Here is a 27378-nt window from a genome sequence, read left to right as displayed (position 1 = left end):
TACAGATAGTGACCTCATTCAGGTTAAAAAAAGAAACATAAATCACACTAAAACTGTGAATAAAATAAAACACCATTCTTTGAACAGACTCGTGTTTTATGTGTATTATTTGCATAAGCTAAGGCGAATATCATGTCAAACAATGTAAGAACAGTTAAATCAACATGGATAAAGAAATGTTATCACTATCCAAGTGTCTGCTCAACAGTAATCAGTGCCGCTCAGCCTGACAGTGATTAGAAAAATGAATTTAATTTAATCAGATTACTTGTGGTATAAACGTTTTTTCTCCTACTTATCACACCCATGCCATTTACAGCAGATGACTCCTGTAGCTGTCGCACTGGAATGTGTTTATAAGGTGATTGTAATTTTCAAATTTGGATGTTTAAGCTGGTTCCTATGTTGTGTTGTCGCCACCTACTGGTGGATCTGAGTATGGCGCTTTGTGGTGCGCATGCATGGTTTTTCGCAGTGTTTGCTGGTGAAGAGAAGTAAAATACTGGTTAAACATCAGTTGGAGCATGGCCCTTTATTCTACTCCAAACATGAAACAAGAATAACCTTCAGGAGCAGTTATAACTCCCCTTCCCTGAACCAGGCTGTATCAGAGGGCTCTTCCTGTTCAAACGAAGTTCTTCCTCCCACTGTCACCAAATGAGCTGTGCCCAGGACAAAGCATCTGCCATTACAAAGCATTACATTATCTTTCCTTCTGAAATACCCACATAGTAAGGCCTCAAGAAGAGAGCCCACTACGTTAGCTTCTTAATGGGGTTCTACATTGAGTTTAGGCCACACAGTCTCAGGTTGCTGTTAAATTGTCAAATTAAATAAAGTAAAGAAAGTTTAGTGTGAATGGTTGTCAGGACATCAGTGTGTATGCAATGTCGAGCATCCTAAATCGAAGCAGCACCACCCAACCAATACCTGGAAGAGATAGAAGCGCATCGCAGTGGTCCCTCTCGCGGTTCACCTTTCGCAGAATCACTGTTTTTGCTGATTTTTTTTGGTGCAATTTTGCATGCTCTTTTTTTTTTAAAAACAGCGTATCGTTTTCTGCGCCCTGATTGGCTGTAGACCATTGTCAATCAATCTCGTGCTATGTCTCCAGTCCAGTACAGAATGCGTTCAGCTTGTCAAATTTACATTCATCTTCGATCGCTAGCAGTGTGGCTCTGTGCTGTAGTGTATGTTTGTAAGTTTTCTCCCCAACAAACATAACAATGTCGACAAAACATTTTGCACCGTCAAAGGCAGATGATGATGCCAAACATCGCATAAAAAGGTGGACTTCTGGACATGCTAAAGGAAGGTAGAAGTTACCGTATTTTCCGGATTATAAGGCACATTAAGTGAAACAAAACAGTCACATAAGTCAAACTTTACCCGAATCATTCTTTTTGCTTCCTCCACTACTGTACCATTGATTCATTAATGCTGAATGGTCTCAAAAATAAAGCTGACTACTTTATGGTTTTCACCTATCGCGGGTTATTTTTAGAACGCAACTCCCGCGATAAACGAGGGACCACTGTACAAACTAATTATTCTTTTTACTCACAGTGTCACCAAAGAATTAGTTATCCAGTGCTGTATTAAAGCACAAGAAGGATAATCGAGTATACTACAAGACACTTTAAGTGTACTTGAATACTCCCAAGTACTTTTAATGTTTTACTATATCCAAGTGAACCAAAAATAGCCGACATTACAAAAATATCAATTGAAATTACATTAGCCGTCATTTTCTTCCAATAAATACACTAATAACCTCTAAAACGTAAAGTATATTCACTACATAATAACAATAATAGGCTGACCAATAAAGTAAAATATAAAGTGGATGTTGGGGTTCTGGCTTCTTGTTAACTGGGTCACTGTTTTTATTGACATTCTTCCTTTTATGTTAGCATCATGTTAATGTTTTCCCAGAGTTTCCTGTCAGTAACCTCAGATCTGTTAGTTTTCTCTTCCCCTCTCTCCACTTCTTTGTTTGTAACTGCCAGCACAATCCTCATCTTTTCACCCGTGTCCACTCTGTGTAAATAGTGTCGCTTCACAGCATTTTATCTGTATGCCGGGCTTTATATAAAAAGGGTCTGTTTTTGTCTTTCTGCTCCTCTGGACTTCATATTCATGTGGATTTCGGATTCTCAGGATGGCTTTTTGTGATTTAATGTGCATTTAGTCCTGTTACCAGTAAATCTATAGCAGTCGATTCAAATATTTTCAAGTCCACATCTCAGTCCTGCATGTGCAGAATTATTACTTGTATCTGCACTACCATAAATATAAATTGATACATGTGAATACAGGTAATACAGTAATACTTAAATGTGCTTTAGTGTAGTGTAACCACAAAAGAATCTGAATAGAAAAAATAACACACTGTTTTTTATTTTCCTCTTTTTATGCTTTATTTTTATCCCTCGTCCTGTAGAGAGGACAACGCTCCACTACCCATCTCTTCAGATCTGTACTGAAACATCCATCCCACTCATCCCTCCACCATCTTTTTCACTACTACAGTGCATCCACCAGCTTTACATCAAAGCTTGTCAGCATTGTCCTGATTAGATTAATGTTTTGAAAGACACAAGTTTGGGGTATGGGCCAAAAAGATGACAGTGATAGAGAGGACTGTAGAGTTGAAATAAAATAAACATAAGACCGAATAATGGACAGTGAGGAAAAATGTACAACCTACTCTACATGAGACTAAAAATAATGAGCTTAAAAACACAAATACACAAACACACACACAGGGCACAGTAGTGTTGTGTGCAAGTGTTAGAAATAAACAAGTATTAAATATGCAATACATAGATTCATATACACTGATGTATATGGGAGATATACAAATAGGGATAATGTTAACAGAACAAAAGTGTGAAAAATGATGGAGACACGCACACTCCTGGTAGTCGAAGGGAAGAAACTGGTTTCCTCAACATTTAAAATCTGCTAAGGTGAGACTAAAGTGGTTTATTTCTTAGTTTGTGTTGTGAAAATAAGGTGAGAGGTTGTTCTTCACATGCATCAACTAACAGAAGACTTCCAGATACCATGAGGGTGAAGATTTGTGCAATCCTGGTGAAGATGGGTGCAGTTAAAGGTCAAAACAGAGGGAAAAGAGGGATATCTGATTAACGCTTATCCCATCGAAATGTTACGCTCAGCAATAGCAACCGGTGTCTGCTCTCTACAGAATTCAGGTTTAGAATTTTATAGGTTCGGCATCGATGGAAAAAGCCTCTGAGATGGCGAGAGAGGCGCCGAAGCACATGAAATGGGAACCCACCCACTTCACGGGTCTGTCACTTAAACTCAAATTGAGGCTGCCTTGCTTGCATAAGTTTCGTTTTGTTTTTTGTCCGCGAGGACAACAGGAAAGAAGAAAAAGGAAGGAGAGAGACAGAGATAGTGAAAGATAGGAGGAGAGCGGCCGGGCGACGGTGCAGGTCTACTGCGAGAAGTGGTGAGAATTTAAAACGAACAGATCCTAAACATAAGCAGATGTGTGTGAGCTGCAGAATCACAGAAAGAATCCAGAGTTAGAAAAGAGAGAGTTTTTTTTGTGTGGCTTTTTTTCTCTTTTTCCATTTTTTTGTGTTGGTTACAGTTCATAATGGTTCAGTAGTTCCACATAAAGATAGGAGATGGATCCTGAGGCAGATGGTTTGAAGTGCATGAAGGTGGTCTGTAATCCTCAGGGGATTGCAGGGAGATGTGGGAAGGCTCAGATGATACCATACTGGGCCAGCTCATGCAGCTCCAGGTGATTGAAGGCCTCCCATGGGCAAATGACAGTGATGTCTGCAAAAAGACAGCACAGATGTGAACTTGTTTAGGTCCCTGCAGAGCACTGAAGCCAATGGTTTCAGCCGTAGCATACACTTACCTGTGCCTAAGCCCTCCATCCCAGGGATATCATCTCCAAATCTGCAAAGAAGAACATTGCAATAATTACAAATCACTTAATTTGATTTATTTGGTTTTTAACAAGACCCCGAAGAAGAAAAGTATTCACAGCATACCCCTGGATTCCCTTCTTTGGAGGCTTGCTCTTGAACTGACGAGTCTGCCTCTGCTTGAACTTGGGGGGTCCCTTGCGTGGGGTGGCGGGGCCTCCGCTGACACGGGTGGCCGACTTGATCTCAGCTTTGGGTGGCTCAAGATTCATTTTGAGCAGTTATGTATGAGGATGTGCGTGCAGGCTGTTAGCGTTAGACACCTCTCTGAAGTCTTGGTGGTGAAGTCTTTATTTTTGGAAACAAAGGGAAAAAAGCAATTAAAAGCACAGAAATAAAGAGAAACTCTCACTAGGTTATTATCTGCAAATTCTTTTAGTGTCAAGCAGCGAATGATCTGAAACTCTCTAACCCTGTCTCAGATAGCAGGCGGCTCCTGTCACCTCTGTTTGACATTACCATCTATAATCCTATTACTGATCTGATGAGCACCTGCCAGGACTTACACTCTCATTTTTCCCAGCACCTGAATGTGGTGGACCACATTGCAGCTTGTCCTGCTGGGATGACCCAATTACCCATAATCCCTGGCTCAAGTTAATAAGTGCGCTCTCCTTCTCTGTTTTGAGCTGATTGTGAACTTGTAATCTTGTTAAAGCAAGGACACCACTGCAGAAACGCTGAGCTGTGCACTGAAGGTCTAAACCATTAAATCCGCTCACCATGTCCCAATGACACAGACAAGCCTGAACAGGTCTTAACCATTAATGTGGTTATACCAAGGTTATTACAGCTAACGCACGATGCTAACTAAAACAAAAACAAACAAACAAACAAACAAACAAACAAACAAACAAACGTCCTGAGTTTTAGTTTTTGCCAGTTTGGTCAAAGTTGCCATCACAGCCTGTCTGAGGAGGCTTTAATGGAAATGTTTGTGTTTCAACTGTAATTTCTATTCTGAATTTTGCCCGGAGAAACACCCTGTGTATTTAAACAATAAAACTGGCAAAACAAACTAAGAAAAACTAAACCAAAAAAAAGTAAATATTTTTAGACAATTAAAAAAAAAAATTAAGATATAGAAAGTAAATTAAAGAAAGAAAGCAAAGAAAAGAGTATGTGTGGGTTAAATATACTCACATATACACACTCAGAGATCTGCTTTTGTTTGAGCCACAGTTTTAAAATGAAACTTTTTTGACAGCTTTAAACAGGCCAAACCGAAGTGAACGTGCTTGTTGTGAGATCATTTTAAAATATTTTTTCTGTCCAGGTTGCTGATAAATGTATCTGTCAGATAAATAAATGAAGCAAGAACTTGTACATGAAACAACAAGTTGTTATATCCAGGTTTGGAGTAAGTTTGCACTGTAGGCAGTTTTTAGATACACTATAAAAATAACTGATAACTGAGTGTTAAACAGCGTCGGTCTATAGATTGCAGAATTGTTGATTAACAGAGGTCAGAAACATCTGCACTAATTTACTCTGTCATGTTTAATCACATTACAAACGACACCATAAATCGCTGTTTACTTTTTATATCCAAGCGGGACGATTTCTGGAGCTCTAAACTCTTTTATCTGGATTATTTTCTCCTAATAAAGGAAAAAATGTTAACACCCATGTTCTTCACTGAGACACACAGAGCTGCAGAAGAGCAACAAAGTTTCCCACCGACGGTGTCTGAATATCAGCACTGATCGGTGATGATGGTCTACTCACCGGCTGCTTGGGTGAAGAACAGCCAGACGAGTGGGTGTGAGCGCAGCGCCGATCCGTTTAGCAGATGAGTGGACTTCTATGCTAGGCTTGCTGTGAGGGCCAGTCGGGGTTTGTGGTCCCTCTTATAGCCGACACAGATTACAGAGGCACCGCCTCCCTTCTTGACTGTCAACAGTTCACATGTTTGAGGTTTAGGTTAAACTGTAATGTGTACATAGGTGCAAACGTGCACATTGTGAACAGTGGTGGAGCATAACTGTGTACATTTACAGTCAACTTCCAACATTTCAGTGAGAAATTTCACTGTGAAATTATACAATTGTTGATATTATTATTGTCTTACAGATGTTTTCTCATATTTTGTAACCATACATTGAATTTGAGTATTTTACAGAAACTACACTACAGAAATATTTTAAAAAAGATAACATACTGGGAAAAATGATCTGTTTTTTATTGATTTTATTGATATTTTGCACTTTTTCAATGCACTATATTTATCTGCAGCTGCGGTTTCTAAAGCTGATATTCTTGTACACAACATAAACGAACTAAAATTATTGATGACCTCTGATCTACACTCGCCAAGTTCTTTTTCACAATATGTGTAAATCAGCCCTGTGCCACCCCCGGGACATAAATACTGATGCTTTCAGAAAGACATGCATAAGACTGCCTGTTGTAAAAAACATCGCTGTTAGCGTTTTAATGCTTTCCTTTAAGGATCATGTTAGAAAAATGAAGATAATACAGAAATGTAGTTCCTTTAGTTTCCATTTGCAAATTTAAAGCAGAAGTAAACATGTTTACAGCCTGCTACAAAGCTTTGGCCTCTATGAATAGTTTCTCTCTTTTTGTAACTCACCTGATTGATTTTGTTAAGCCTTAAACTCATACATGAGGCCACGTTGATTAACACATTCGGTGGTAGCAGTCAGCTATGGCCTTTCTCTTTCTGAGCATTTCTGTGGTCATTATCTAATAAATAATATGTTTTGAAGTTCGTCCTTCAGTTTTGGTCAGTGATTTTCTAGTATTTTATTAGCCTGTTACTTAGGAACAGTGCACTGCACCTGTATATTTTAAGACAGCAGGCAAATGTAGCTGACAACTTAGCATGTCCCTCTATAGTAACACCTGGTTCCCAAAACCCTGTGATGCTATTAAAGCTGGCAATGGGTCACGTTACTGTGGCTACGTCCATGATTTAAACCCAGGCCACAGTCTCCTCCTGCACCTCCTAAACTTTCGTTGCTTAAACCTGATCAAGTAATGAGTGAAAACCAGCTGCTTTCCCTTTTCCACCAGAGCCAAACAGTGTGCAACGATGGATGCTGTTTGGGATTTTGGATTAGGTTAAATAAGAAAAGTGTCCCTTATATAGCTGGAGAAAAATAGCAGTTAATAGGACAGAATATCAGCAAATTGATCAAATTAGGAAAATTGTTGCAGTCCCGATGCAGGATTTTTGCTTGCACCTCACTAAATGGCTTAAAATGATAAAGGCATTTGTATCATTAGAGTAAATTACTTAATTTTCTTTTCTTGTAAATTAATACTAGGATTTTTAAAAACTAGTTTCAACTTAAATGTATTATTTGCATAGTTTCTTAGTTGAAGTTATTTTTAGAGCAGCGTTTGTCTAACAGCCTCACAGTTTTGTTTAATGAGCTAATTAAACACATTTCATCTGTAAATAAATGGTTGATGCTGCGCTCTAAGCATCAGTAGGATCTGAGGATTTCTTCCAGAATCACTTTGGAAATGATAGATTATGGAAGAAAGATGCTCTGTGATAAATGCAGTTTGCCATATAAACATTATCTTTATGTATTTTATAGTATTTGTAATGAAGTTTTCCAGAAATGTCTTTAGAAATCCTAATGCTGATTAAATTAGTGATTTGAGTCAGTAGGATGCAGGATGAGATCACACAGCTTACAATATGTTCAAACAGATTATAGATGAAGCTGGAAGCTTCCTGAAAGCCCCACAGTCCCACTCCATCTTTGTTATGCAATCTCTCCATCTGCTTAAGGTGAAACCCTCCAATCCTCCAACCCACAGAAATATTTTACATTGTCTGTGTGTATCACTGTAACACCCTGCAGTGGGAGTACTCTCCATTAAACAGGGGACTAAGCCAACATCAGCAGCTCCTATCTACATGCTAGAGACACACTGAACATGTGGAGACATCCCAAACAGCAGCTCGGTTTTCTTTTAAATAATTGAACTGGAACCATCCATCACAAAGCACTGTTAGAGAAATTCTTCACTCATTTGACCTTCAGCTTTAAACAAAACCTGCAAAACATTGCATGTAAGTTTAAGTGAAAATTTAATAAACAATAAGAAAAAGACAAAAGAAAAAATGAGAGCAAGTAAACAGGACAAATAACAAACTACAAGAGAGAGAAGACAAATGTTAATACGTGGAGTCAGGGTATATACATGTATATCTGGAGTGAAAAGAGACAAATTGAGAAGAAACAGATTCAGAAGTACATCATGGGAAATCCCTCAGCAGCCTAAGCTAAAGGATGGTTCAGGGTCAAATGGTCCAGCCCTAGAAGTTTTATCAAAAAGGAAAGTTTAAACCCTAATCTTAAAAGTAAAGAGGGTGTCTGACTGAACCCAAACTGGGAGCTGGTTCCAAAGAAGTGGAGCCTGAAAGCTGAAAGCTCTGCCTCCTGTTCTACTTTTAAAAACACCTGGAGCCACAAGTAATCCTGCACTCTGAGAGGGAAGTGCTCTGTTGGGATAAAAGGGCTATACGATTTTTAACATGTGATGGGATCAGATGTTGCATGTGAGGAGAAGGATTTTACTTCAACTCTAGATTTGAAGACACTAATGTGGAAGAAGTACTGGCCACGTTCTCTAGACCCTGTTCTGGTCTCAAACTCCTTGATTCATATCTTTTTGTGGCTTTAAAGAAAAAACAAATCTAAATGTAAAAATTAATGAAAAAAGAATCACAATGACTCAGATAATCCTTCCTCTTTGTTTCAATATTAGCTTGATTTTAGGATCCTTTAAGAAAAGTGATTGTTGATGGAGTTCGGCGGGGCCCTGTTCTTGGCACATTTCTTTCTTTTCTTTGTAGACGACACAGTTTTATACATTTAAAACAATGTTCCCTCTAATTTTTCATGTGTCTGAGCGAACACACAAACTCCCTGAGCGTCCCTTGGACCACTGTGAGCGACAGCAGACGTGTGCACTGTGGTCATGCCAGCATCCAATCCATCCAAGTTACATTACAGCATTTACATTTATGTTAGACGACTTTTAATTAACTGCTTTAGCCCACTTACAATGAAAAATTTTAAAAACCTTGTTCATGACCTGTGTAGCATGTTAACACTATTGGAAGGAAAAATAACTTCAACTCCAATTTTGAAAACACAACTTTCTTTCTTTCTTTCTTTCTTAATAAAGCTCTGACTTGTATTATAATACTCTCTCCCAGACCACAGACTGTCTGTGGTCTGGGAGAGAGTCTGTAACTCTCTGTCTGGAAAATACAGTATATAATGACCAATGTTGGGCAATTAATTATATAGTTACTTCTTCAAAAAAGTAACTGAGTTTTGCAAAGCCAAGGCGTTTTTTAAATAAACATTTCAAACTATTTACAGAACAATCAGCTGTTCAGCATCAAATTTGATGCCACACAAATTATTTGTGCCGCTCCAAAAAATAATTTCTGTCCACTATGAGATGAAGGAGAACAACAGCCTGATACCTGCAGGCCTGACAGCAGCAGATGTGTCACTGCTGTAACACCTGTAACACTCAGCAGTCGCCTCATTGTTCTGACACACACAACACTACTGACTACACTACACACTAACTACACACTATTTGCGCTAAACGTTGCGAATCTCTCACATGTCCGTCACTCCTAAAACTTCCCCCTACCTAAACAACTAAATGCCATGTTGCCATATCAATTTTTGATTGGTCGACATGGTACATTTTTCCACCAATAGAAAAGCAGGCTGGGGGGGGGGGTTTGCTCACAGGCGGAGAGGTTTTCCTTATTAATCGCCGTTTTTACCGTTTCTTCGCACAGTAAATATAAACAACGACAGTATTCAGGAAGAAAACCAAACATTGCAGATATTTTTATCATAACTCTGGTTTTACGTGGCCGATCAACACAATTTAAAAACTGGTATAAAGTCCACACTTTTCCCGTCAGTTGTTCCGTCTGTCCTGCTCACATCTCCAGTGGTTGTACACGTTGTCATTAACGTGGCTTCACTCCACATCAGCCGCTTTGCTAGCTAAAACACCGATGTCGGCACATAAGGACGCTGTCATAGCCTGGCAACCACGTTGATTATATATGAATGTGAATCGCATCATTGGCTGGACTATGGGATAAGGTGGCATCGTTCTAATCCCATACGGGAGCAGCCAGTCACTTACTGACTAACACTGCAAAACAGAATTGTTAAAGTTTTAATTTTAATTTCAATTCAGGTTAGACTTTTTTGTGCGCAGCGCAGATTTTCTGTGCGCAGAGACCGTGCCAGCAATGCGCAATTGCGCGCGCGCGCAGCTTAGAGGGAACATTGATTTGAAGTCATCTGCAGTTAACATTTAATTCTTTCAAGTTATCAGTTTTATGACTGACAAGTTTAACTAGAATGTTTTCCACCCACACCCGTGGATCTGACTACGTTTGGTGCGTAAATCATTCTCGATGAGTTCTTGAGCTACAGGCAGTCTGCGTTTATTAAACTACAGAAAGGTCCAATTTTATGCCAGTTTGAAAGAAACTGAAACAAGAAAACTGTTTAGCGCTAACTCGTGACTTCTCGCAGCTTACTGTTCACAGAACGTTCCCCACTGCGATGATGCATTGCTCTACATATGATCAGTGAAACGTCTCATTCTTAATCCGCTGCATAACCTAGATCAAAGCATAACTCTGCACGCTGTATGGCTGGCTGCAGCACTGAACCTTGAGTAATCAGGACTTATAGTGCATCACTATTACTGGACTAATGCTGACTCAGTCAGATCAGGGTCACCTCAGATACTGGTCCAGAGGGACTGGGAGAAGGCTAACTAAAGACGTCATCAAGGTGGCAGGACCGAACGTGATCGGCTTCTTCTCTGACACAACCAGTCATTATTACCTAAGAAGGGATCTAAATCTCATTAACATCATGAGAACAATGCAGTGTTTTACATACTTACTGTAAATATCAATTAAGAACAAAGTTTAATTTCCTGAAGCCACAAAGATTTTGTGTTTATTAAATATTCGGACTATAATCACATCAGAATATAAACAACACTTGGAGCTGGTTGGATAAAAATATATGATGATGAAATAAACAAGTTAGGTCGTCATACATATCATTTTTGCAGTACAGCAGACAGTTTTATGCATATGTAGCTCCTCCTAGTGGCTACAGAGGCTATTAAAGTTTTTCAGGCTTGAACTTGCACGTGTGCTTGTGTGCACCAATTCTCGGCATAAAAATAAAGCACTCTGAATCTGACAGTAAATAAAAAATATTTATTTAACAAGCATTGGATTAAAACTAATTTCTAATATGATTTAAATAAAGTCAAATACAGAGAGGCAAAGTGTTGTTCGGATGCTTCAAATGTGCAAATGCTGCAAAGACACAATGCAAACCAATCAAACGCCAAACAGCACGTGACAACAATTCAGACATCCCTCAAGTTTAAAGCATTGCTCCTCTTGTCAGCTCATGATGCTGTGCACATTATAACTATTACTTGCAAACATCCACTAGAAAGGGACAAAAACTCATCACACCTTCAAAAAGCTGCAGTTCCAGACCCTGAAAGCTCGAGCTATTTATTTCTTCACTGGACTAGTTTGTTTTATGTTTATTCACAGTAACGATGGTCTTTCATGTAGAGAATCGTTGGACTGTGTTATGATGCAATGTTATGCTTTATAAGCAGACCACTGGCTGGACTGCAGTCTGTGCACAACTTTAACTGTTGGAAACTAAAGTTGTGGCAGCTTTTTATCTGAGTGAGACCTCAATAATCAGACCTCACTGAATTCTCCAAATACTAAGGAAATGTGCTTTAATACTTCATCACCTCCTTTAACAGAAGACACACTTTATTAAAAGAAATAATACCTTCCAACAACTCATATGACCCACATAAGAAAATCTTGCGCTGAGTATGAGTAGACAGCAGAGAGAATAACATTTCCTATTACAAATATTTGGTAATAAAGTGCTATTTTCACTGGATTGTCTTTGGTCAGCCTGCACGACCAGCAAAGAAATCTAAGAGGACCTGTTTGTAGTCCAGGTTCATGATTCTGTAGTTTTGCAACAGAACGCCCCCATCAGTAACATCTGAACTGGACCAACAAACAAGGTTCTAACAGAAAAAGAACATTTCACACTGTGACTTTCATGAACTACTTCCTTAAGAAAAAAACAAACATGTCAAGATCTAAAAGGGTCCGACTGGCATCTGTTCTCTGCACACTGTGGAGCCTCAGAGGAAGCTGTAACCTTAGATAACTTAAAAACACTCGAAGTTTGGAGAAAGACTTCCTGACTCAACTCTTTTACAATGAGTTGCTTTCATTTTCAAATGAAGTAGTTTGATAATCCTAATAAGCTTCTGCAAATGTAAGTGTTTGTGTTTTTTCTTTCATGGTTGAGATTTCTTGACATCCTGACAGATCTGCACTGTCTAAATGAAATAAAGGCCAAAGCAGGTCTGAACAGATTCCAGTAAAAATCAAAGAGTATTTTTATTCTGAATATTTATGATTTCCAGCAACCTGCCAGATGGCGACTCTTCCCCCCTTGCTTTTTAGAAGCAAATATTAGATAAGTGCAACATAACAATGACCACCAAAGACCCAAAGTCTTATCTGTTAACGTTTGCCAGCTTTCTAAAATGAGACATATACTGTGGGCCCCACAGGATGAAGGAGGGGTGAAAATGTGGAGGTACACTGTGTGCTGTAAAATCTCAGCCTGTGAAGGGTTTCTGGCAGCACTGCGGTCAATGCCACTGGCTGCGACGGTCACGTCTTTTTTAAGAGTCTGATCTCCATCTTCAGGTAAGTTTTAAGGTTCTCATCGAGGACGTTCTCCTCAATAGCAGCGAGCGCCCGCTCGCTTCCATCGTTGTAGTACTCCAGCAGCTGCTCTGCGTGTTCGATCCACACGCAGTTATGACAGCCACTCATGCAGCAGTGCGTAGGAGGCGGCGGGGGACCCTGGGCGGGGGTCCAAGTGGAGATGGAGTCACGCTTTTGCTCTGTGTCGGCGGGCTCAGAACAGTCCGTCAGAACAGGAGGAGCAGCAGGCGAATCTGGTCCTGCAGGGAGGTGGTGAACAATCCCGCTGTGAAGATGACTCGTCCATAACTGCTGAGGACAGTGAGAGGACCAGTGAAAATCATGTGAAACATGGTGAGGACACATCAATCTGTCTTTACATTTTAGTCTCTTAAATACTAATGATAATAATAATAATACTATAAATATTAAGCATTAATAATCTCTTCATATTTCAGGTGTGTGTATGTAAAGATACTTAAATTAGAAATAGGGTTATAAAAGCCCCATCGTCCATTTTCTATAAGACACTGTAAAGATTTTAGTGAAACTGTGCATGGTGGTGGATTCAGTAAGTTAAAATCAAGCTATTCTGTGTACATGTACAGTAAGTACACTTTCATATATGAGTATAATTACTGAAGAAAGGGGAAAAAAGCCTGACGATGCAAGCAGGACCAAACATTTGTTCCCGGGGCTGTAACTTCTTGATCCTAGTATGGTCTCAATAATAATGCAATAATAATAATATAATAATAATAATAATAAGGATGATGATAATAATAATAGTAGACTGAATTCTCAAGGCTCTCCATTTCCTATCTGCTCTTTACAGGGTTCAAAGGTTTGATCCTGGTCTGTAAATCCCTCCAGCCTCTCTGAATTCCTCTCTCCAGCCTCCCTCCAGTTTGTGTCGCTTATCTCGGTTCGGCAGTCTAAGGAGAGCTCCCTTTCTCAAGTAACGTCCTTCAGCTCTCCTGGGAGGGACACCGGGGCTTTCCCAACCCAAACGAGTGACCGTGTAAAGTTACTCCAGTGTTAAAAACACAACGGACATCATCAGCTGTTAAACGAACCGTTAGCTTAGCCACCAACCTTTCGTAATGACGCCGACGACCTCACGGCTTTAACACCCGCACACAGCATCGCAGAGTCGGGCAGGACGGGCGGTTATGCGTCTGTGTGGTTCATTTTCTAGAGTGAATGTTTAATTAAGCTGTTCCTTCCTGGAGTTTACAACTTCCACCATGTTAGCTGCTGTGACAGCTAAAGCTGCATTGCTTCCCATTTTTCAACTCTGACCTTTTGAGGCTGGTTGTAAACAACAGCGGTGATTGGCCAATATAAAGCATATCACCCAATTAAATGGGGGCTTTGTAAAATTTAAACCAATTGAAAGCATTGATTAGGTTTTTGGGCGGGACATAAAAATATTTCCCTCATCTGGCCAGCAGGTGTCAGTATTCTACAATACAAACAAAGCAGAAACGGCAGTAAAGCCAGACAAATATTAAAGACACACATTAAAAGTCAAAAATAATATTTGTCTTCACTAGACGGAATGATTACTATTAATACTACAGTATTCATTTTATAGTTATAGTGTTTGATCACTTACCGCACTAGAAATGCCATATTTGCCTTGAGAGTGTTGATGGAGAAGTATAAAGAAGGTCAGGAGCTTCACTGCATTTTGGTGAATCAGAGAAAGCCGTGGTACAGCAACTCAAGAGTGGCAGAAAAGTATGTGAGGGTGGGGCAGGACATATAGAGGGACAGTGGTAAGATGTGTGGTAGGAATGACAGATGGGTTCAAGGTGGGGGTGAGATTACATCAGTGATTGGCTATGAGTCTCTTCTTGTTTGCATTGGTGACAGGTTGAGAAATGACATCAGGCAGGAATTTCCGTGGACTGTGATACTTGTAGATGACACTGTGATCTATAGTGAGAGAAGGGACCAGGTGGAAGAGAGCCTGGAGAGGTGGAGGTATACTTTGAAAAGAGAAGCCAGAATACATATGTGTGAATGAGAAGGAGACAGGTGGAAGTGGATGAGTGAACAGTGTGCAAGAGAGGTGAAGAAGACAGTACAGGCAGGATGGAGTGATTGAGTTATGACAGAACAATAGCAACAAAAGTGAAAGTGAAGGTTTACAAGATAGTAGTGAGGCTTGCTATGGTGTACGGTTTGTGGCACTGACCAAACAACAGCTGGGAGCAGCAGAGCTGAAGATGACCACAATGGATAAGATTAGACATGGATACATCAAAGGGACAGGTCAGGTTGAGCAGTTTGGAAACAAAGCTAGAGAGGCGAGGCTGAGATGGTCGACATCAGCAGAGGAGGGATAGTGGATACACATAGCGTTTCCTTTTTGGATGAATAAAGTTCTTATCTTGGTGAAATTCTGAATGCTGCAGAACATAATTATTTTTAATATATATATTTATCCTTAGTGGTGGAACATTATTATGGACATGCACTGAAATAAAACTAGTAAAAGTTACTGTCTTCAACAGCTACAGTGGTGAAATCACACACATTAATGTCACATATATTAAAATAATCAGTCACAGAGGAGCTTGTTTCTGCGATGAGTACTTCAGGTATACTTACCTTTATTTAAAAAACAAATCAGCTGTTTCTGACAATAAGAAGAGATTAGATTTAGATTAGGTTTAGAAGTAGTCACTGTAACACTGGTTCATCTTTACTGGCTTTTACTGCCGTGCACCACTTTTACATACAAAGGTAAACACACTGAACCAACTGACCAGAAAGCATGTGGCCAATCAGGCCAGACAGCTTCTATTCAATGCACTGTGCACTTTACCCACACACAGTTATCTCTTTCCTTCTATGGATTAAGAGCGGGCCCATTTAAACAAACAAAGGAGGGGGAGATTTTCCATTTAACTTCACTTCTCCGTTTGGCCTTGTGTTTTAGTGGAGTTTAAGATCAAGGATCAGGAGGTTGAGATCCTCAGGCTAAAAACAGAAATTTGATTAAGAAGAAACTCCTAAAAATAAGAAGTGTGTAACTGGAAACTGGAGTCTAAAAATTTTTGCCTCAGTTGCTCCTGAGACAGACAAAATGATCTCAGTAGCTGGCCGTCTGTTAACTGCTAGGCTATACTGGAAGACATAAAACAATGCAGTATCCAAAATTTCTCCAGGGGATTCATGTGTAGATAAAAAGATTTTCATTTATGTTTAAATGGATAAACATGAGATTTTTCTTGATGTAAAACCCTTTTTGGGACCGTGTAGTGGGACCTCTAGTCCTCTGAAATGTATCCTTACATTTTGCATTATGTCACAGCTGTTGGTGATTTGTCTGGTATTTGATTCAGACTGATTGTATATTTTTCATTCTGAATGAAGTGGAGATGATCCACACTGATTTGTTTTTAACAAAATGCTTTAAGAATAAAGTCAAATGATCCTTTTACTTGAAGACAGGAGCAAAGTGTCTCGGTTGTCTTAAGAGCTTGAAAAAAGAGAACACCTGGACTCGGTGGTCCTGAGGGGTCGCTGACCTACTGCTGATCACATGACTCATATGAGCCAAGGTGTAAAAAAGGGATGGGTTATTTTCATCACAGGGGGTTAAGGGTGAAACCACCGTGGGACTTTACCACACCCTATCATGTGACCTATTGGCTCATCTGGGGCAAGGTGACCCTCAGGACAACCTTCAAAGGGGACAACCCTCACTAGGGGACTACCTGGGACTCTCCACCTTTTGTTTTGAATTGAACTGTGGATGCGAGGCAAAACATCTTTACAAGCTCAACGAAGTCCAGTTGCTTTCTTTTCTCAAGCTCTTAAGACTTCCATGACCTGGATGACTGAGAATCTACACAGACTAAGCACCTCGGTTGCTTTCCAGGGCGATATTTTGAAATCTCTGTTTGTCAAACACTTCATTCAGCTCTCTTACAGCCTTTGTGCTGTGCTCTGCCCTTTTGTGTCACACCTTTGTAGCATTAGCTCATTTGTCATTCCAGTATTTATTCCACCTGAGCAGCACTCTGCAAATATCAAGCTTTTAAACTGTTTTTGTGTTTTCCAGCACAATTCTTCTGTAAGATTTTCCTGTTTGTTGCTCATTTTTAGTTCCTGTTAGATTTTCTCATGCGTGGAAGTGACCCGTTTATGGACACTGCCCTTCGCCTGCCTCTTGTTTGGATTATTGGCCTTACTGACTGACTTTTTTTGTTACTGTACTAAAAGGCTCAAATGCTTTCTCCACAAAGTATTTTCAGTGACCCAGATTTAGGTGAATTATGGCTCAGTGGCCTGAAAGAGCTTTACAGCCACAGTAAAGCAGATTTGGTCGGTGAAACGTCTCCACACGTGAAGACAAACCTTCTGATGTCGTTGTTCTCTGCATGGCCGTGGTTTAACTGTTTGATCAGTTCCCTGATGCATGGAGGACATGTCTGTGTGTGTGTGTAGTGTGAGTGAGGTCCCCACAGACTTCAGTGTTTGCAGTCCACATCCATGGTAACGTGTGTGGAAACACAGCAGCTGCTCAGCCTGGCATGAGATACCAGGTGTGTGGTGGGGCATGTTATCTCAGCAGAAGTCCCCTCTGTGACTTATCCTGAGGAGAGGCTCAATGGTTCAGTTTTATCATAACGGTTTTATGGTTTTCATAAAAAGAGTCCACCCCACAAAGGTTTTGTTATCAGGAAGTGTGCCCGACAGTTTGTGATCTTCCCAAAATAAAAGAAGATACTAATTAATGCAGTCACATCATAATGCACATAGAAATATGCCTTTTACATTACACGGGGCCATCTGATCAGCTGCTACTGTAATATAGAAATGCAGAAAGATAAGCAAAGAGGCAAAAACGATCACAAAGACAGTGACACACGTGATTACCACAGTGATACACAACAACCAAAAAGAGACAAATGAAACACCAAGACACAAAAAAGTAACAGCGACGGTTACTATGGCCACAGTGGCATAAAAGGTGACAAAAAGTGTAAAACAATCACAAAAAGACCCCAAATGACCACAAACAAACACAATCTCAAAAGAATGACAGACACAGTTCCCACAGTGATATAAAAACACAAGTAAAACACTCAAACTGTTGAAATTGAAACTATCTGAAACTATCAGACTCACCATAGTGACACAAAGTAACCACAAAGAAACAAAACAATCCCTTAATGACAACATATATAAAAATAGAGGTTACAAATTAATGATACAAAACAAACAAAGAGACACAATCACCAAGACATGGAAAACAACTGAAAATAGATCCAGTCACCAGTCAATTACAGGGCCAGTGCACAGAGTCAGACACCCACACATCCACACCCACAGCTGTATTAGCATCACCGTTTAAACGTGCATGTCTTTGGACTGTGGGGTGAAACAGGGGGACACACACAGGTTGCTAATCACTACACGTGCTGCCACAAAACTAAACACAAAAGCCTTTTAAACTGTGTTGACTGAATGCAGTCTGTGCACAGGAGTATACACACATGATAACAAATACTAATAAATATTACACAAAATGTTGCTTTTACATGAACTTAAACAAAAGTTTGATTCATTTGTGGAATGCAAAGTCATGGTTAAGATGATCAGGGAGCTTTGAGAACCTTTCAAGTATGCCAGGCATTTGAGTGCAGTGGAGGCCATGGGGTCGGTTTTCTCCAAGAGCTCCACCAGCTTCTTTCCTCAGGAGCAGCCTCACCCCTATTTTTGATTTAGGAAAAGTTTCACATGGCCCCAAAGTGCAGTCTCAGCACTCCTCTGGGCTTTCTGGGAATTCCCTGAGGTGCTGCAAAGATGAGTCTTGAGTTATTTTACTACAACAAAGTTTCTCTGTGTGTAGGACGTTTTCATTAGCAGGGATTCGATGTTTAATATCCAAACAGAAACAAAATATGCGTTCAGTTTTTGGATTAGGAGCCCAAAGGACCAAAAAACAAACCAGCAGTAAAACTGGTGTGCACATTTTTTGTTTGGGTTTATTTTATTGGGAGTTTCTTAATTTAACAGCTGACAAGTGTTCAGTGAAATTAAATAGGGTTAAAGGATAAAAGCCTCAAACTTTAGACATCGTTTTGACTTTTTAGAAACTGCTTTGACACAAACAACACGCAGCTTTGCAGTGGCTGCAGGCTTTCTGCAGGATTAGCTTTATCACAGATAATCCCAGTGAAAGCCTGGGTGCACAAAAGGTCTGGGAGTATTTCTAACAACTTGTTGCACATTCACCCGCGCGGTGGGAAATATTTTCCAGGCACACAACAACAACGATAAAAGTGCGAGAAATGTGATAAGACATAAAACAACCACAGACTAACTTCTAAGTGATAGCAAGGAGACGTAAAATAGCCATAAAAAAGCACAAAAACCCACAAAGAAGAATAAAATCAGCACAAGTTGAGTCTCAGAACAAGAACTAAGAGACTCAAAACGAAGGTAAAGGGATCAAAACAAGCACATGTCTTGAGTTTATGAACTTTTAGTTTGGTTTTCTGTAATTATCTTCTGGTATCTTCTTAGATTACGCTGTCTTTAGCTCCATGTTTTCCTTTTCCTCCATTCCTGGTCATAGTTTTTGATATATTTATCTTTATGTATTTTTCTTTTTGTTTACGGTTCACTTCCATTCTCCCATGCCAGCTCCTTTGTTTTGGGTTCTTTTGTGTCTGTGTTTTCCTGTTGAGTTATCACGTTTCACTTCCTGTATTATTTTGTCAGTTGTCTTTTGTGCCTTGTGTTTGGTTTTCTTCGGCGTCTCTGTTGTTCCCCACAGCTGCGATCACTTTCTTTTGTAGCTCCGTGTGAATAACAAGCTTAAGTTTTCCCATTTCTTTGCCAGTGCATTAGTTAACACTGCCTGTAATGTTTCTGGTTGTTCTGTGTTCCTGCTTCTATGGTTCCTCCTGGATTTTGTCATCTGCTGGATTCTGGATTCTGAAACTCAGACTGGCAGCAAAGTGTTGATTATCATTTCTGTCATGCTGTCTGACCTCAGATATGAGGCATGCATATTTTCCTCTCCTACGGGTTGGTGGTGCAGAATAGGTTTATTTGGTAATGCACCTCTAATAGGGCAGCACTGCATGACTGAGGAAACAGTTTCTTGCTGCTGGTGTGTTAACAGTCTGGGCAAACAGGGAAGAGTGGCACTGATAACTCCCGCTGTTTTGTGAGTCCGCGACGATGAGCTCAGTCTAACAGGTAGCATGGAGGTGTTTTGGTGCTCAGGTGTCCTTCCTCAAGGTCCTGATGGCTGACTCACAGCACCAGCTTTGTCCTGAGCGCACAAAGACCACACTGTTCACTCACTCGTGGAGCCGCTGCTTCCATAAAATCACAAGGAAGTGAACAGTGAATGGCCAGAAGTGGCAGAAAAATATTTGTGTGTGCGAGTCAGTTTACCAGGAAAACAAATAAAGTGTTGAATTGCATTTAAGCATATTTTTGAATAAGAAATCAGTGTAAATTATTGCTGTTGGTGATGGAAAAAACTACATCACAGCACAAACTGGTTGTTGACCTAATCCGATTACATCATCTTTATTGCACATTATCTTTCATTTATGACAAAACTATCTGAAAATGTCTGATAATCAGGATCCAGAATGGAAGTGTACAAATTGCAGTCATGACTACTAACATGTAACAGGCAGTTTAGGGTCATCTGTTATCTGAAATGTAAGCAAGGCTTGGTTTGCAGCACACAGTCCAGTCCAGTGTCTTTTCTTGGGTAGCTTGTATCCATGGCAACATTATTGTTTCTAAGTTATTTTAGAGGTTACTTCTGTGCAGATCAGAAAAGCATGTAAGCTTAACATTTTCCCAAATATTAGAGTTTCAAAGACCTAAACTAGCGTTGACAAGTCCATCCATCCTCCTGCTGCTCTTCATCCCATGAGGGCAACAGGGCAGAGACATCATTTCTCCAGTGCCTTGTGGATCTACCCTGGGCACTCCTTGCAGTAGAACATGCCTGAAACACCTCATCTATCAGGTGTCTGTGTGTTATGTTAGGCAGTAACTTAAAAAAGGTGATCTATGGAAAATATGATTGTAAAAACTGTCTTTGAAATCTGTAAATCAGCTGAAACAATCACATTTGCTTATATTGTTTATCCCCTCACACCACACAAACACACACCACACTGCACTTATGTTGTCTGAACTTTGTAGCACAATGAGGGGTTTTTCCCTCAGAGGACGAGGCAGTAACAAAGTAAACAAGAGCGAGGCGGCGGAGGAAGTGTCTAATTAAGCCCAAATGAGGAAGGAGCTCCTCCAGGTGAAAAGAGCTTTTCAGAAATGCAGTCAGAAGATAAACCTCAAGCATAATGAGCTGTTTTTGCTGCTACAGTTTCAGCAGGTGCACATCAGCTGCATCAACCCGGGTGATCGTATAATTTCATTATTGAAAACTTTGAACATGTGCAGTGCATACATGAGGAAGAGGAGTTTATATGTGTGGTAGAGGGTTGTGCACACTGTGTGTTACAATATAACAAGTGCTTTTTCCAAAAAGAGTCAGCTGCCGTAGTCACATTTATTTTATTACACTGCTGTGCTTTAAAGTGTGTTTACTGTATGCTTTTTGGACAATTGCAGCAGCTAAAAGTTAAAAAAAACCCAAACCTTAATCTTATTCTGGGCCTTTGTGTAGCCCTTTCATTCATCCCCTGTATCCAACTTTAGATTTTGGCTTTTGGCTCATACTCTGACCTCAATATTTTAAACTTTGACCATTTGTAGCAGTTATGCCACTGTAAAACAAATGTATACATAATCCTTTTAAAGCTTTCGGTATTTTACAATCTATTTCTTTTAAGAGAATATAAGACTGGTGTGTTCTGTGAAAGCCAATAGAGCCACATTAGTGGTGTGAGTTAATTTTTCTATTATGAGCAATCAAATGTTATCAGAAATCACTGTTTTGGTGCATTGACCCTTTAAGTTAGATTTCCTATAAATCACAGTCAAAATCCATTAGTAAAACAAGAAATTAACATCAGGACATGACATCATGTCCTGGTCCAGAGCATCACACAGTCAGTTCAGTGCCAGTCTGATCAGGGAAATCCAGAATCCTGCCTTTTATGAATTAGTTAGAAGAAGAATTTTACTCATTATGACCTCCAATTTTTTGTTTTTTTATTGTTCTATTTTTCTATCGTGTTATTGTAACATTTGTAACCAGGGTTATACATGTTTAATATGAACATACACCACTGTAGCACAATATAAATGCTAAAAAAGCTTCTTTGAAAAGTCTGTAGTTTTCTTTCCCAGGTGAACTTAAATAGTGTCGATGCTCATTCTTTGAATCTGACAGATTGGACTGAACTTCCAACCAGACTGTGGTATAACTCTGTGTTTTCACCTCAGGTGCGCCAGCTGGTAAATCATTCGCTGCCGCTGAGGTCACATGAAGGTCAGTGATGGTTGAGCAAAAGCAAACTGAATTCTTTTAGTGTTTGTCAGGGAAGCACAGGAACACCGACCAACCAGGTGCCTTAAATATTAACACTTGGGCCACCAGCACAGTTCACTGTCGCTAAAGGAGACGGCTATTAGCTCTGCACGTTTCAGCTGGTAGAGATGCCTTTCTTGATGCAACTATCTCGATAGGAACAGCAGTGAAAATGCTCATGAAAGACAGGCTTGGTTTAATCTTTTTTTATTATAGTGTTAACATAACAGTGTATTTGAACGCTGACGTGAGGCCACCAGGTGATGTCCTGCTCGGTTTGGTTTAGTGAGAGGGGCTGGAAGGCAGCAGAGCGGTGGGAGATATTTTGAAGGGACAGAGGTGCTTTGACTGGAGCTGTGAAGTGGCAGAGTATGGGTCTGGCTGCCAAGTACACCGAGCCGAGTCTATCAGTCATTCCTGGAACAAATGAAGGACAAAGTCAAATTACTTTTATGTTACATATTGACTATGTCTGGAAGGAAGCTGACCTTAGTGTTGGTGTTTTGCATCATTACAGACATTATTTAATGTTGACAGAGAATTGCCTCATTGCTTTTATTACCAGTGACAGTTTAGCTGACGCAATTTATCAGACTGCACCTAAAACTGATTTTCATCATCTTAATATTACATATAATGGACTCTGGAGACTCTGATCAAGCTGTCCTTTTAAATGTATTAACTTTAACTTTTATTGCAGTCTAATTTTTAAAAATTTTTAGATTTATGTATTTGAAGTTGTTAATTAACTTTTCTGTCTACAAAGGTTGGTAAAAAAAGCCTTTATGTTTCAGGCCTGCTCCAGGTGGAATAAGTTCCCTTTAAAATATGTGTTTCTTTACGGAGCCCCCCAGGGGACAAAAAAAATTAAGACGGACTTTTGCGAGCGCGAGCAAAAGTATTGCGAGCGCTCGCAAAAGTATTTCGAGATCTCGCAATAAGTATTGCGAGCGCTCGCAAAAGTATTGCGAGATCTCGCAAAACTCCAATAATGGCGGCAGCTACTTAGTTGTAATATTACTCTTTCTGGGTCACAAAATACACTTTTAAGATATTTTGAGGCGTGAATGTAGTTGTGTAAACGTCAGATACCTGCTCGGTTTACAAGACATCACATATTTGCAAAAGAGCTCCGACGTTTTTGGAGATCTGACACCCACTAGCTCGAAGCTAACGGGAGGTCGAGACCTACTACAGCCGGGAGGAACACCGCTTTCCCGGCACATCGTGCCTCGACCACCCGGTCGGCTTCGAGCTGGCGGCCACTAGCTCGAAGCTAACGGGCGGTCGAGACCTACTACAGTCGGGAGGAACACCGCTTTCCCGGCACATCGTGCCTCGACTTCCCGGTCGGCTTCGAGCTGGCGGCCTCCGAAGAATGCGGCTAAAACTTTTGCGAGATCTCGCAAAAGTATTGCGAGATCTCGCAAAAGTCCGTCTTAATTTTTTTTTTCCTCCGTAATTTTTTTTTCTCCCATGTCCCCTGGGGGTCTCCGTACTTCTTGTCATTTTTTGCTTGCTTTGTATGTTTTTTGGCAGCAAAAAACAAATCTATGTAGAGGTGATGAGTGGGGTCATGTTAACAATCCATTCAAATTTGGCTCACATCCACTGAGGTATTCAAGGTTAAATTCACGATTAATTGGTCAAAAATTGAGAAAAAAGCCTTATATCATCTTACGAGAGTGGTATGTACAGAAAGTGCCATATAAAGAATAAGAATATCATGCCACATTTGACCTCTGACCTCTTCTTTAAGGTTAAATTGTCATAAAATGATTTAATCTTTAAAATTCTGCTCAAAATTCTTCCATCTTTGTTTCTATTTGGAACATTAAGGAAATAATACATTATACATTATAGTCCACATCCAAATATTATGTAACATATGACCTTTGACCTCACTTTTAAATTTCACACCTGCCTTTTTATCAAGTTGATCCCAAAATATCTTTGAATAAAGTCTTGTGAAGAGAAAGAGAATGAGTTTCCTGGTTAGTCAAATAAAGAATAAATGTAATGACTTACAAGAGCTCTTATTTTGATTAATAATACGCTCACTCAAACAAATCCCAAAGATGCTTAGTGCTGCAACTTTTGCCTGTGTGCGAGTATCAGCTCTGGTAAACTGTGAATTTTGGTAAATGCTTGTTAGGGTGTTTGAATTGGTTATCTGCTAATGCACCCCTTGGAAAGTGTGCCTCACCTCATGACGCTGCCTTTCACACTGTGTACACAGTCCATTACTGTACGTCACATCCATGCCATAAAGTGGCATTTATGGATATTAAAGGCTCAGCTGCAGCGTCGTTTCTTGTTTGCCTCAGTTTATTTCCAGGCTCAGTAACAAGCTGTGTTTGTGTTTGACTGATTGGACAGACTGCTCCGTCTCTCACATACCTGGTCTGCCAGTAGCTCACAGTCTGTTTCACTCCTGCCGTAGATGTTCTCACATTGTCGAATATTGTTATGTTTTATGCACCACTTTTTAATAAAAGAAGGAAAGACCAAACATGTCGAGTTGAGAGGGTAAATGATTCCATTACTCTTTAAGTAATCCTTGAAAACAGGTCTCACCCCTGGATGCTCCACAGGTGTTAAGAACTAGCTCTTAACCAGTCCTTAAGTGGTATTTATGCTCTGTCTGAATTGCATGTTGCATGCACCACAACAGTGATTTAATATTCAAGAGCTGCATTTCTGCTTCTAGTCCTTTTCCCCCCACCAAACAAGAAGGAGACTAAAATGCAAACTCGAGCTATAAATAGAATGATTTTAAAACTGATTCAATTTTCAAAAATCCACAAAAAAAATAACAAACAGTTTAAATGAGCAAAAATGGGAATGAAAAAACAGACACATTGAAGAAATACACAGAGTAAGGAAGGATGATATAAATATAGTATATAAGTGTATCCATTCAACATGAGAGCAGGCAGGCAAGGATTAAGGAGGGAAACAGACAAGGACAGGAAGTAAAACAACAAAGCTAACCAATTACCAAAATAAATCTCCCATTGTGCCAAACCACTGTCCATGTGGACTGAACACGTAACACAGCATTTGTCTTTGTATTTTGAACGTTAAACTGTTCTTCTGTCGTGAACCGAGGTTTGTGCAAGGGCCGGACCCAAAAGCGGACTCGATACACTCACTGAGAATTAGGTACAAGACTTTATTTACAGAAAGAATGGGAACAAAACAAGGATAAACAAGAGCGAAGCAGGAGCTGGTGGGAACGGGCACAGCTTATAGGGAAGGCGTCCCGAGAGGCTGCGATCGGGTCCACGGGAGCTCTGCAACAGGGCCAGACTGAGGAGTAACTGGAAAGTAACTGGGTGATGGTTTCCTTAATGAGAGCTGATGACGGAGGTGGAACGAGAAAGCCAGCACTGGAGGAAGCGAACAACAGGCGGTGAATCAAAGGTGAGATGGTGCAGAGACCTGTACACCAGGAAGCAGAGCTGCAGACAAAGACAGGGCGAGGGCAGGCGTGGCCGAGTTACCCCAGTAAGTGACTGAACGAACTGGCGATGAGTAGCAGGCAGCGCTGGCTTAAATAGTCCTCCAGTAATTGACAGCAGATGGGGCTCAGGTGTGATGCAGGAGGCGCCACCTTCAGACAGACACCTTCAGCTGTATAAATTTTGTCTCCAAGGGTTCCGCCCTTGCATGGGATTCTGCATGGGTTTTCTCCCATTTAGGTTAATCTGTGCTTCTAAACTGGTTTTAGGTATGACTGTGAGTGTATATGTTTATTGATACTAGGGTATCTATGTGAATGTTTGGTTTCTCTACCAAATTAAGCTCTCTAACCTGCTGGTGTATTTAAATAAAAACTGTGTTAGTATTACAAACTGCTGAAATCAATTATAAATACAAACTGCCCCCAATCAGCTGATGGGCTCTCGTCTCATTCCATTTTTTGGATTCAAATTTAAAATTTCCCCTTTGGTGACTCATCATGCCAACCTTCATTTTCAGTTTTTCTGTGAGACACAGAAAGTGCTTTTGTTATCAAAAAGAAGTTCATTTAATTCAAATGAAGAACTACACGTCCTCTTGTGAGCCTGCAAACCTTGCATAAAATGTAAGTTCTGTTTTTAGTAATAACAAGTTGAGGTCAGCGCTTTATCATTTGACTCTTTCCAGAACATGTTCTCCTGTCCTGTCTTATCTGTTCAGCAGCTTCGACATTTTGAACAGAATTCTTATTACACCTTCCATCATATGGATGTGATAACCTCTGGTGAAAACACACGTGTGTTAGGCGGGACCTTTCAGCCTAAAATAGATCCACAGCGCAGCCTTGCATCACCGCCTCAGGACAGTTAGAGGTTATCAGGCCACAGCAGTTGGCTCGGTTATAAATCACAGCCGACAGCATCAAGTGGCCTGAGCTGGTTTAATAAAGACAAGTGAAATATGAGCAGGGGGGAAGGTAGTCGAGATCTGTGGGGATACAGTCAGTGGGAAGCAGGAAGAGGATCAAATAAAGCATTTAGCCTCTAATTATGTAAAAGCATTGAAAATGTGGTAAAATGTGCCTTTGAACTGTTGTTTTTATTGTACTAAATATGAAAAACTATACGGTTTAATAAATCATGATTCTTGGGTCTTGAGTGTATCCAGTCTGACTTTTTTCAGATCAGTGATGTAGGGAAGAGGTTTTACAGTCCAGGTGCTGCCTGCTGTTACTAACACCTCGATATCAACACTGTATTATTTCCAGCCTGGGTGAAACTCTGGATCTCTAGAAACTTCTGACCACAGTCTGTATATAAATGAGAGACTTACCCAACTGATCAGTAATAATTTAGACCAGGGGTGGGCAATCTCAGTCCACGAGGGCCGGTGTCCCTGCAGGTTTTAGATGTGTCCTTGAACCAACACAGCAGATTTAAATGGCTAAATTAGCTCTTGCAGTTCTCCAGAGGCCTGGTAACGAACTAATCATGTGATTCAGGTGTGTTGACCCAAGGTGAGATCTAAAACCTGCAGGACACCGGCCCTCGGGGCCTGGAATTGCCCACCCCTGCTCTAGATGATTTAGTATTTTTTTTATTTAGTATTTATTTATTTATTGTCAT

General features: G+C 40.2%; 2 protein-coding genes across 3 annotated transcripts; both read right to left on the bottom strand.

Annotated features, from left to right (window-relative positions):
* Positions 1-3742: 3742 nt before the first annotated feature.
* Positions 3743-4186, bottom strand: pde6gb (phosphodiesterase 6G, cGMP-specific, rod, gamma, paralog b). The gene is made up of 3 exons (XM_085361717.1): positions 4041-4186; positions 3905-3945; positions 3743-3819 (listed from the first exon to the last, which is right to left on the bottom strand). The coding sequence occupies exons 1-3, from the start codon at positions 4184-4186 to the stop codon at positions 3743-3745; spliced, it is 264 nt and encodes an 87-aa protein (XP_085217843.1).
* Positions 4187-11165: 6979 nt separating this feature from the next.
* On the bottom strand, positions 11166-14076 carry oxld1 (oxidoreductase-like domain containing 1). Of its 2 annotated transcripts, none has more exons than XM_085361089.1 (2): positions 13891-14076; positions 11166-13107 (listed from the first exon to the last, which is right to left on the bottom strand). In XM_085361089.1, the coding sequence occupies exons 1-2, from the start codon at positions 13939-13941 to the stop codon at positions 12760-12762; spliced, it is 399 nt and encodes a 132-aa protein (XP_085217215.1). In that variant the 5' UTR covers positions 13942-14076; the 3' UTR covers positions 11166-12759. The 2 variants fall into 2 exon arrangements, with proteins under 2 accessions (XP_085217215.1, XP_085217216.1); XM_085361090.1 differs by having other exon boundaries at positions 11166-13104.
* Between the last annotated feature and the right edge of the window lie 13302 nt (positions 14077-27378).

This window comes from Diplotaxodon limnothrissa, linkage group LG8 (genome assembly GCF_057381915.1).
Source record: "Diplotaxodon limnothrissa isolate DT_005_m linkage group LG8, D_limnothrissa_male_GT1.1, whole genome shotgun sequence".
NCBI lineage: Eukaryota > Metazoa > Chordata > Actinopteri > Cichliformes > Cichlidae > Diplotaxodon > Diplotaxodon limnothrissa.
Note: the sequence above shows the minus strand (reverse complement) of the source record. Positions and strands in the feature narration are given on the sequence as shown.